Source organism: Dermacentor andersoni, chromosome 4 (genome assembly GCF_023375885.2).
Source record: "Dermacentor andersoni chromosome 4, qqDerAnde1_hic_scaffold, whole genome shotgun sequence".
Classification (NCBI taxonomy): Eukaryota; Metazoa; Arthropoda; class Arachnida; order Ixodida; family Ixodidae; genus Dermacentor; species Dermacentor andersoni.
This window is the reverse complement of record NC_092817.1, coordinates 67,515,089-67,527,322: the sequence shown is the minus strand read 5'-3', so window position 1 is coordinate 67,527,322 and position 12,234 is coordinate 67,515,089. Positions and strand designations below refer to the sequence as shown.

The 12,234-nt window shown below is 47.4% G+C and overlaps 1 protein-coding gene across 1 annotated transcript in view; it reads left to right on the top strand.

Moving 5' to 3' along the window:
- Positions 1–10,117, top strand: part of LOC126536240 (uncharacterized) — a 39,717-nt gene extending 29,600 nt beyond the window's left edge. Inside the window, exon 2 of the mRNA XM_050183133.3 lies at positions 6,457–10,117. Within this exon, the coding sequence (XP_050039090.1) occupies positions 6,457–7,320 (864 nt within the window). The 3' untranslated portion in view covers positions 7,321–10,117. The remainder of the gene's footprint in view (positions 1–6,456) is intronic.
- The last annotated feature ends 2,117 nt before the right edge of the window (positions 10,118–12,234 follow it).

Genomic DNA, 12,234 nt, shown 5'->3' with positions numbered 1-12,234 from the left:
TCTAAACACCCTTTTAATGCTTTATTTTTTCTTCTTCTTTTTTGCCGGTCAAAAAGTTTTCATGTAACCCCAGTACTTTTGTATTACTTTCCTCCTTCCCAGTACAGGGTAGCCAACCGGAGATATCCTCTCGTTCACCTCCCTGTGCTTTACTTTTTTTCTCTCTTTCTCTCTTTCCGTTTTGCTTGTATAGAAATTCCATTTTTAGTATTTAGCAGCTACGGCGATAAATGCGGTATATGCTGCCGATCCCGCATCCTTCTGACAAGTTCGCAACATGAATGAAAGTAAGGTGAGCCCACGTACATGATCAGCTTGTACTTGTTCCTTCGACTGTCATGTGGAGCAAATCGTGCTATATGGGCGAGAATACATCGTCGACATCCAACATGACAGGCACAGTTACCTGGCAGTGCCTGAAGACACGCAATTAATTTATCCCGAGCGCCTTCTCATGCTGAGATACTGATTCTTTTTCCGTGTTCACCTACTTACTTAAGGTGATCTCACGAATGTGATCAGATTGTACTTGTTCATTCAACTGTAGTGTGAAACAACTCATTCTATGTGTGTTAGAACACATTGTCGTAATTGAACATGGCATGCGCAGTGAACTGGTAGTGTTTGAATAGCCTACAATGTATTAACCGAGAGTGCACCCCGCGCAGAGATACATTTTTTTCATTGCTCATCTGCTTACTCGATCCGGTCTCAGGAGCAATCTACAATGATGTTCGTGATAACATCACATCTGATCCGCATCTATTAATGACAGCATCCCCCAACACCTCCTAAGATCAAGAATTAACTTGAGAACTTCTCCGCAGAAGCAATTGATGAGGAGAAGTGCGGACGATAGCCGTCATTCCTAAACAAACTGTCGCAGTGCGCGGAGCTCAGTGCGGTAGCGGTAACGCACGTTCTGTCGCTGTGGATGCTAGTACTTCCCTCGCACGTATGTCTCAGGTGGCTAACATCTTAAGACTAGTCAAGTACCAACACTTTTGCACGACAGCTCTCAGCGCTGATGCAACCATTATATATGTCGGTATAGATGTAGGTGCCGGTGTCCACGCTCAACCTCTTGTCCTCTCCTTTCTATGCTTTTAGCATTGTGTACTTCATTTAGTCTTTTCTGTCACTCATAAATAATTGTTCACCTTTACCCCTTGCAAATGGTACCAGTGTATTTCACTGTTGTTTTCCGAACAAAATTTGCTTGTTTGGGTAATGCACTGGAATTGATAACGTACTTTCACCGATTTCTTTGGCTGGTTGCTTTGCACGGATAGCTAGACCGTGGCAATTATTGCGCTAATTAAGTGGGAGGCTCAACGTGTGTAGACTTTGTCATGCCAAGCTGCAGGGCTCCAATTTGAATCCAGTGGGCACAACGACACTTATTTGCTTATTATTCTTTTAAAAATTTAAGGTTCCGTTTGCCTGACGCCCATGTAAACAACCACGTTGACCTCGTTGCCATAAATTCTGCACAATAGCATACAGTCTACGCTGTTGACTAATGATCACAACTTAGGGGGGGGGGGGGGGGGGAATGCATACACAATGACCTGTCGGTATTAACGTTTCCAGTGACTTCACATTTCTGTAAAGGGTGCTTCCATTTTGTGGGGGGAGATGTATAAAAGTAAAAATGGGATACATAGGCATGATATGAGGCAAGGTGAAAAAATATAAATGAACGACTAAAGAAAATTATCCCACAATGCACGTGAAACATACGAGGCGCTGCCCGGAGGTAGAATTCTTCATGAACGCTGGCAGCAGGTATTGCAACGCACGTTAAAGGCATTCTGATGCAATATCTCGCACTAGGCGCCGCAGGCACATAGTGGCTATGGTGTTATGCTGCTGAGCACGAGGTCGTGGGTTCGATTCTCGGGAGCAGCCACATTCTTATGAAGGTGGAATGCAAAAGTATTCGCGTGCCGTGCTTTTTTGTAGATTTTAGTAACTCCAACAGATCAAAAATAATTCGGATCATCATTTATCCACCTCTCTTATAGCCTGTGGGTTACGTTGTGATATTTATTATTAATATTTGACGAGGCCTGTACGGAGACTCTTAGGTAACTGCCAGGCTTATTGTGATTATTGTTGTAAATCATGTAAGTATATACAAACAGCTCAAGGAGGAAGAAAAGCGAGCTTGCACCCTCAAAAGAAATCCACGCCCACCCGCGTTGAAGAGGTTCACGACAACAAACGAAACCCGTGTTATGTTAGAAGACTTCAGTGTGCAAAGAGTCTGCGACGTCCAGTTTTCAATCTACTCGTATGAGTTGCTGACTTTCTTGGACAAAATAATGCCACGCGACGCGCAGGCCTGGAAATTATATGTTGCTATAACCCTTTAGTGGTGTCACAGAACTTCAATACCGTAAAATATTTTTATTTAGATAAGTCTTCCTTACAGTGAAATCATTTGCAGCAATCACACTCGGTTTTCACTGTCTTGTGGGTGCCGAGAAACAGAGAGCAGTGCGATTGAAGACCGGCTGCTTCGGGGAAAGTGGGACTAGCTATGTATCCGACGACATATTCGCCTTTTATCGCACTAGTTGTGCACGTGAAAGGGCCACGGATGTCCGCACAGCGCCATGGCATTTGACGGTCTTTGATGTGTCAACAGGCTATAACGCCCTGCTTTCTTATAGCTGGTTCGTCCATCAATGTTCAAAGCCTACTAAACTGTCAAATTTAGCCTAATTTAGCCAATAGGTAATTCCCCTAACGCTGACAGGCATAAAGCCACCCACTAATGTCAGCTCAACTCCAGTAATGCGTATCAAGACTCCTTCAATATACAGTTGAAACTTGATTTAACGAAGTGATGACCGCGCTCCTACTATTTCGTCAAATCAGGAAGTTCGGAAAATCGAGTAAGAGAATTTCAGTCCTTCGAAATGTAAAGTTGTAAACACCCAACAGGTACTGCGGCATTGTATTTGCCTCTAACCCACGCCTGCGCGTGTAAAAAAACAGTGATCAGAGCCCAACTACCGCCGCCCCTAAAGCCATCTGGTGAGAACGCTAGTGAACGCTAGTCGCTACCGTAAGAACGCTAGTGATTGCCGAGTCCGTTGTTGTGTGCATGGGCGTGGCGTGCAATTTCGTCAAAATAAAGCTAGGGCCGTGACTAGGATGCCTAGATGGCTTAACGCGATAGCGTTAGAACGCACGCGCGAAGAAACACCGGTCGGCGTCAAAATTAGAAAGAAATAACACCTTTTTTTTACTGATTTATTTCTAGAAAATGTTCGTTAAATCTGGTTTAATGCAAGCTAGTTTCTATAATTCGGGTTGATGACAAAATGGAACCTTATGGGTACTTGCCGGGGAGAGGAAATTTTTTCGTTAGACTGGGAACTTCGTAAAATGGAGTTTTGTTAGATCGAGTTTTCACTGTAATCCTTTCCCACGAACGCAAACGTTTCCTCTTGTGTTGTTATAGTGGGCGGCGACTCTCCAAGCACAAGACGGAGGCGAAGCTAAATTTTGGCTTGTAGCAGGGCCTAGGCCGGTACGGAAAACGAGTTCCATCACACCTCTGCGTGGCTCGCCTGACATAACCCCAACCCACATTCTCATTCCGTGCCGCCGCGTACTTCCTCAGCCGCGCTCAAAAACTCCTCCGTCGTTTCGCGGGAGATTCACCAGGGCACAGCGACACTTACAGAGCAACCTGTTCGCCTTCACGTCAGAAACGGCGAAGCATGTGTAGCTTTTACAAACGACACCAGAAGTAAAAAACAGAAGAGCCGAACTCGAGGCGTTCGTTTCAGGTGACGAGCTTTTGAAACGAGCGCGAAGCAGCATCACCTTTGACATAGCCCGTGGCGGTGTATGCTGGGCTAGACATTTTCGTTCCCGCTAGAAGCGTGCAGCCTTGTCCAAGCTAGAGTTTTCATCGCGTGACCAGGAGCCGAATTTCCAAATCATTTATTCAAAGAATTTGCGATTTGTTGGCGTTCGTGCTTGTGCCGATGCAGTGTTCGCACTTGTGTTTAATGACGCACTGCAAAATAACGGACAGTCGATAACCCTAATCTCGTGAAAACAGCTCGGCGAGTTTGGCTCTAAAGCTTTCACACGTCTGTACGGTTTTACCGAGACGCCACCGACAGCTCCCTCCCTCCGTGTCGCCATGCATGTGCTCCCAGGCGCGCAGGTGGCGTGGGTACGCATAGTCAAAGAAGCTGAAAAGAAAGAAGCTGAAACAGTACGCGGTGCGACAGAAGGGAAAGAAGACGGAACCGGCCGCAGCAGCAGTTTCAGTAAAGGGTGAGACCCGTACCGCTCACGACTGGCCTACATCGTGCAACGTGGCTCTCTGCTGACGTCGCGGGGTCTAATGCTCTGGGTATAAGGCTCTCGCCGCGGAGTGTGTACTTGCTACACCCACACCCGTCTTTTGTTTAGCAGACGGGGGCTCGAGCTTTCGCGCACGAGCCTCCACTGGAATCCGGCGGGACCAGCGCGTTTCCGACGGCGCGCCCGCCCCCACGTCCGGGGAGAGAATTCCCGGCGCCACGCGTAGCGACCCACTTTGGCCATGCTCTATCGCTCTTCGCCCGCGCCCGAAGAATGCGCTCGAAGAAGACAAACCACTTTTCTTACGTATCTCCCGGGGTTTGTTCTCGCTTGAGAAACCAACGCATTGTTTGGTCGGCCGCTGCTGCGCCTTTCGCCTGGCACCGTGACGTACAAGGTGACGCAACAAAGGCCTCGGCCGTAACGCCTTATTCTCACCGCGTGCCGACGAATGCAGTTCTTTACCCAGCGCACCATTCAGGCCCGTATTTTTCATTATTGTCGAATACTTTTAATAATACACAATTGCGGCTAAATTTTGCCATCATTTATATTCACTACATTTGAAGCGCCGTAACGGGTGAGTAGCATCTGTGGTAGGAAAGAAAGCCGTTTCCCACGGGCAGCTTATGAAAATTAGACGTGCTATTGTGTTGGATGCATTCGCTTGTTTCACAGGTAAAGCCGTGATGCTTCTTCTACAAGCCTTATTTCGTTTTCCACTCTCCTTTCTCGCACCTAATAGAGTTGCTGGAGCTTCGTTAGCCCAATGGGTCTCAATGCTAAAGAGGTAGATTTAGTAAAACATACTCTGGTCATACACTGATGCATACAAATATATACCTTGTCAAAAGCCGGAGCAAAACAGTAAAACGCGTAGGCTGACAACTCTACAAACCCCTTCGACTGCGTTGGACATGGGTAACAGCCTCTTGCAGCAGTAGGGAAATCGCATGCCTGAGGAAACTCAACATTAAACCATATTGTGCTGTACGAGAAGAATCGCATGTGCAGAGTCGAGTATGTACCTTTGGATGACTGACACTCCTGAAACAAAGACGCCGCCGGTACAGTGCTCCACTTTTCACAAATGTAAAGAGTAGTCACTCGTGGGCCGCAAAATGACTGTTCACCTTGAAGTTAGGCAGCAAATGTTAAAATGTTTGTGAAATTTGGGGAAAGTTCCCCATATATCTTCATTTGCACTTTTTTAATAACTGTGCTGAATCAGTAGTGAGTTTTCTGAAGTTGAGTCTGCATGAACAAGCGATGGCTTAAGCACTACTGCTATTCTTTTTGTATAGATGAATTTTGCTATTTCTTTTGTCGAAGAAGAATCAAACCCTTGTCGCGGGCATAAAGCGGTAGTTATAGAGAGTGAAGATAGTACTCACTGGATGCAATCGGAATTATGCTTTTTATTCTTGCGCAGATTAATTATCCAGCTATAGAAGCGCTGCCAAGTCATGCTCGAAATGGTAACATGGTTGACACGAAATTTAATACATCTTGCTTTGTTATTATCTTTGTGTGAATGAGGGAGGAACGTTGACGTATGTCATAGATACGGTGGCCCGAATGTAACACATTGCGTACACTGTCAGAGCACAAGTAGAGCCCTCAACACAGAACTCGAGGGAGTACTGAGGCTTATGCTGCTCTGAATATATCTGGCCCCCAAGCCCTCACTGCCGCACACCAATGTGGCCCCCTTCTGTCACTGTGTCTTCGTGTTTTATTGCCAACCTTACTTAAAATTATCATGGAACCTAATCCATTCATTTATTATGACCACCAGTCTCCTTCTGATTTACAACCTACCGGTTATCAGGGCGCGTTCGCGCTGGCACTTGGGCGAGACAGGAGAGGACATTTATTAGGTGGGACAAAGTGCTTAACAATGCAGGCTAAATGTAAGCAATACAATTTTTACTCCCACTTGTTTTGCGGATCAGAGGTAACTTTTAAAGCCAGATTCCATGCTGATCCATGCTTGAGGATGTATCATTATTTTTTCTTTCTTTTTTTTTTCAACGCCATTGTTCTCTTTCTCGCATCAAGACCTTGAAAAGAAGTTCTTATGCTTTACTCACCTAACACCACCGTTATTTCTTCCGCCAGAGGACGCCTCTCCTGCTTCTCTTGGTTGTGGTGGCGCTGGCCGTCATCCTACCGGCCGGCCGCGCGCAGAGGAGCCGCGGACAGAGCCAGGCCCGGAGACCGAGCACAGAAGCCCCGGCCTATGACGACTACTACTATGATGAAGATGGTGCCGACGAAGAGGCTGCCTCCAAGAAGCCTGAGAAGTCTTCTTCATCCCAAAGCTCGTCTCGCGGCTCGAGCGGAAGCAGCGGAAGCTCGCGCGGAAGCAAGCCAGAGCCTCCGTCAGATGAAGATTACGATGCACCGCCGCCGTCGCCCAAGTCGTCTTCCTCATCCACGGCTAAGCCTTCGTCGTCGTCCTTGTCTAAACACAAGTCCGGGCCGAGTGCTGATGCCAAGCCTTCGGCAGCCGCTCCAGCTTCTGAGCCTACTGACGAGCCCGGAGCTGAGGAAGCGCCTCATAAGAAAGGACCGCTCTCACCCTCGACACTTTTCCTCGCACCGCGCAAGAACAGGCTGCACCGCCCCAATGTTCACTTCGCGGCCAGGCCTCGGCCAACACTCCCGAGCTTTATCAAGCACCCACCTCCGCTTGGTGCTATATCAACCACAGTGACACCAAAACCGCGCTCGGCTGCCGTCGCTGTCACCGAGGAACCAAAAGTCACACGGTCCACGGCTAAGCCCAAGAGTTCATCCGCGTCCTCCAAGCGGGGTGGCAATGGCGGCTTCAGTGGTGGAGCTGCTGGGAGAAAACGCGACCGAAGCACGACGGAATCACCCGCTTCAACCGACGGTGACAGGAGTAACAGGAGGTTCGGCGGTAATGGCAAGTCCAAGAACACGTCCAGGCCCAGGTTTCGCTCGGGAAGCTCCGCGTAGGCTGTGAAGAGTGAGATTCCGTCCACTGCCTGAAGAATTAGCTGACCGCTCTTCGTTTCTGCTCCACGCCAGCTAGCCGACAGACGAAGGCCACATTCTTTTTTTTTTTTTATTTGAGGGGGGGGGGGAAGGGGGGAGGGGTGGATCACATCGACGGCTGCTCAGTCGACGTTTCTGTTCATTTTTTGCCCCTGTCGCATGGTTTTTGACCGTCTGTGTGTGCCCGCTACGGGGAGTGTTTATGGGAATGGCCCTAGTTCCAGCCTGGTGGGATTGCTTGCGTGCGTCTTCGTGGTGACAAGGATACGCGTTAGCCAATAAATGTGTTGCAGCTGCGTTCTTTTAATCACGACATTGACATCAGCTTTCATGGATGTCGTGATATGAGTGTCGTCGTGCATGCCTTCACGGAATGGCCATTCTGTGCAGCATTGTGAATTATTTTAGATCTGAGCATGGATCAGGTTAACTCATTCAGCTCACTACAAAAATCTATGTTCTACATCTGTCTCAACATGCCTGTACACGCACCTCGCTTCTCTTTTCTTAAGGAATTCATCTTACAAAAAAGCAGAGGTCGTGCTACGTGAGGGCCCTTTGTCACGAATAGCGTTTGCATTTGTTGTGCCTTTTCTGCATTTCATTAAAATTTATGACATTCACAGAACACTGGTGCCGAGCGTTGCTGTCGATGTAATTGAACTGATGCCAAGGTTTGACAGCTACCTCGGCATAAACAGTTACGACAGCTGATGTAAGTGTGTATCGGACAGAGTCACGTAAGGACGATTGGATTGAATATTGCTGATACTCGACTAGCAAAAGAAACATGCCTCACTGCGGCAATGTAAAAAGAAGGAAATGATCAGGACTTGCGTTAAGCAACCATAGGTTTGTCAGAAAGTGTGATCAGTTTACTTATGTTCGGAAGAGTCAGCTCTTTACTTACTTCAACTACTCGCATTCCCGTGTATCAAAATTATAACAAGCAGTCGCTTTTTTCCTTTCGTTGGGTCTCCATGAGAATCATATTTATTGTTGCCATGTCAGGCCAGCGAATTAAGCCAGATCCTTCTAGCACTGGAGCGTTAGCTCGGCCAGTTACGCTTCGTGTATTCTTTTGTTAGACCATATTTAGAATGTCGCTGAGACTCTCATACACAGTCTCTGGCTAGCAGTATTAAGCACAAGGAAAAGCAGTTAAGATCAATTAATTGCGGAGTTTTGAATACATATAGTTTAGTCTGCCCACACCTAATCTAACTATAACGTATGATTACGAAGTTTCGGGCACCTGCAATACTACTGTGTCAGCGTATGTAGACTTTCAGTGGAAAGCCGCAATGAGTGACCCAATGGGAGCCAAAAGAAGGCTCAGGAGAAGCCTGCATGATGAATCGGCAGACGGCTCACGGAAGCAAAACGTGCATTTGTTTTATGTCTTTCTTTGATGTCGCTTAGGTAAGTTCGGCCTTGGCACGCCTTTTAACTACTTTCCCAATATGCGACTTTTGCGTTCATAAGCAGACTGACATTTCTCAGTTCTCTATTCCTGTGCACGTCATCAACAAGCGATGCGAGTGGCCACAAAGATTCACACTAAAGTGTCACCAGTGTTAGTGGGTAACCGATCATTTAATGTGCCCACGCGACTGGTGCTGCTCATGTTCATTAACTGACGAAAGGTACTATTATAAAATAAAAAATTAAGCGGCAAGCAGATATAGGGACAACGGCAAATTCACGCCAATTGTGCACCGAATCTTTATCCGTTCACACAAACTCTGGAAATAAAGTGCTATTCGATGGTTGTTTCTGATAGCTAGATAAGAAGCACTGCACAAGACTTCGAGAAATGAAATTGAGGCGGCAGACTGTAATGGAACGAAACCGTACCATCGCTAACAAAATTTAGGGCTCCACTGCATCAAAGAAAAATATAATTTCTTTTCTGGATCTGCCGTGTGGCTTGAGTATCGGGCAGGCACTACAATGGTCGAACACGCACACGTTCTTTGTACCGCTCTATCATATATGACAAAAACATTTTTATGTTAATATTTTTCGCAAATTTTTGCTCGTGATTTGTAGGCACACTACCACGTTCCCATAATCAATACATCATTCAAAAGAATTTAAATAATTTGTTCAACTTAAATTTACAGAGCGCACTTATCGAGCTTTACCAGCAAGATGCTTTGAATTTCATGTTATGTGAGCTCTGTTAAACTCATTTGGAGCAAATATCAATCATAGTGCAACTTACATTCAACTACTTAAAAATCACGCTTGCTTGAAAGATCGGGGTCACCAACATTAGGTTTAATTAAAATTACAATTATAGGTAGACGCTCAGCTGATCCGAGAAACAAAACGTGTTATAGTAGAATAGTGCTTGCCCTTGAGCGTGTGAACAAGGCGTTAAATGTATCAAAGTATCTGGACATCTAATATTGCGTATTCATCAAGTTCGTTTTATTTCGTTGACTTTTTTTCACGCAGCTGTGAGAAATGAACACAAAAAGATTATCACCGCCGCCTGTCGTGAAAAAACCAGCTCAACTGAGTTGATGATAGGCTAAACACGTGTGCGGAGATCTGGCAACGTGCCCTGCAATGAAGCCACCCTGCTTTGCTGTTTGAGCTGAATTCAGAAGGGATAGTTGCGCTGAATAACTGCGTAGCGTACAGTGGTTTTTTTTTTAAGAGTCGATAAAGCACTTCTGTTCAGAACACAGCCACAAGAGGACACGGCTGTTGTACTTCAGTTTTCAATAAACAGAGTGATTGCTCCGAACGCCGTCAGTAGCGACGTGTTTTCCCAACGCCAGGAGTCAAATAAAGGTGAGAATACGGTAAGCGCATGACTATTGATTACTAAACGGGCAGCATCTCGGGAACAACACAAGCTTATATAATGGTTAAACACAAAAGTTTACGGACCACAGATGCAGTTTGCGGATATCTTACGGACCACGAGATCTGAGAAAAGAAGCTAAAATGTCTCCGCAGCCTCACAACGCGGCCTGGTATCCACCTCTCCATTATCTACTCGTGCATGCGAACAACATTGCGATGTACGGTTTGACTGGCCAATGCGATAGCCTGCTCGGAAAATAAACTTTTTCTGAGATCTCGTGCTCCGTAAAATTTTGTAATTGACTACAGATTATTCTCTACTCTGAACATATAATACGGTTTTACGTCGCCAGCGTAACAGGGGAAGGTTGCTTCTCAGAATTAAAACTTGTGGTTTCTAGGCAATCCGGAGAAACCTGACCACATGTACATGGGACGTATGCTCTATTGCGCCTAGCCTATTGCGCCTAGTTCATCTTTGCCGCGTCACCAAACTTCACGCAGAATCTTGAGTAATGCAATTTTGGGCTGCATAAACCCACCGAAACTAAACTGCAGACTGGGTTGCGAGGGACGCTGCGGTAAAGGGCTCCGGATAAATTTTGCATTTTGAATGATTGAACTCTTAACTCGCCCTAATCAAAACACTGTTAAGGTATCTCCAAGGCACGCATACATCTTAAAATATTGGCGCATGATAATCAGCCCACCCTTCTATTTATGATATTTGAGTTGCACCATTCCGGTATGGGCCATCGGATGCCCGTGGTGACAGCGAGTGAAACAGTATGCAGCTACATCATAGCATTAAAGCTTGTATGTGTCTCTCTCTCTTCTTCCACGTAACCTCAGGCTAAATAACGGCGTAAAACCTTGTGGAAGGCGGAGTGAACAGGTAGCCGGCCTGGCCACGGTTTATCGAGGCCGGCCAGCCATCGGGCCGCGGGATCTCGGGAGCGGCCGCTCCAGTCGAGCTCACTGTAGCCTGTTCTTTTCTCGCGCTCCCCGCATGTGAGCCGTCTTCTACTTCACCGGCTCCGCAGGCGATAGTAGCGCCACTACAGGGCCCCCCTCCTTGTGTGAAGTGCAATCGAAATTCGTAGCGTCCGTTATGAAGTCACGGTAAAATCCAGGTAACGGAGCCCAGGTTAAATGTGCAAATGGTGCCGTAGGGAACACCAAGTCTGGACAAAGGGCTTATTTTCTTGCGGTCATTGTCAGGGCCTACTGAAAGCAGATGCTGTCGTCGTTGGTAATGTCGGGTACACGCAGTCCGAGAGAGATGTACCAGGCAGCACCGGCAGCGTAGGTTGTCAGCGAGGCGCAGCCTTAGTGATGCCGTAGTGCGAAAGCACGACCTGCCGCAGGTCCTTGTAGATGTCCGGGCCTGGTAAAGTGCCGAAGGAAGATCATCTGGTCGCTCGCAACTTGCGTGGAGATAGCGCAAGTGTTGTTCCCTCACGTTGTTGACGTAGAAGGGACTCTCGAGCTGAAGAAACCAGATGACAGAGGTATTCCTGAAAAACTTCGGTAGGCCATGCACCTGGGGAAGGTGCGAGTACAGAACACCGGAAGGCATGCCTGGCTCTGCTTGCGGTGAAATATCGAATGCCGATAGTTTCAGGGTTGCGGTGGTCGCCGAAGGAAACGCCAAGGTTGTGCTTGTGGCGTCGCCGTGCCTGCCAGAGCGAAATTTGAGCCTGGCGGAGCCGGTGCGAGAGCCTATGAATCGGTGATGAGTGAGGTTCACCCGAACGGAAAGCGGATAGCTTGCGGGAACGTCCGAAGAAGGAGAGCGGCGGACTGTAGCGTAGCTGAAACCGTTTGGCCCAGTGAATTCATTGGAAAGAGTCGTCGCGCAGCTGCCTTTTAGATGGGGAGGAGGCTCACGGACCGAGCAGAGGTTTGGTGCTGGAGCAGGCACGTGTTGACGATCGGCACGCAGGTGGACGCAAGCGATGTTGGTCGACAAGACGCGGATTGACGCGGCGGTTCAAATGGCGAGAGCTGCTGTGACTAAGCACTCCAAGTGGCGTATAGTGAGCAAGGACGGCT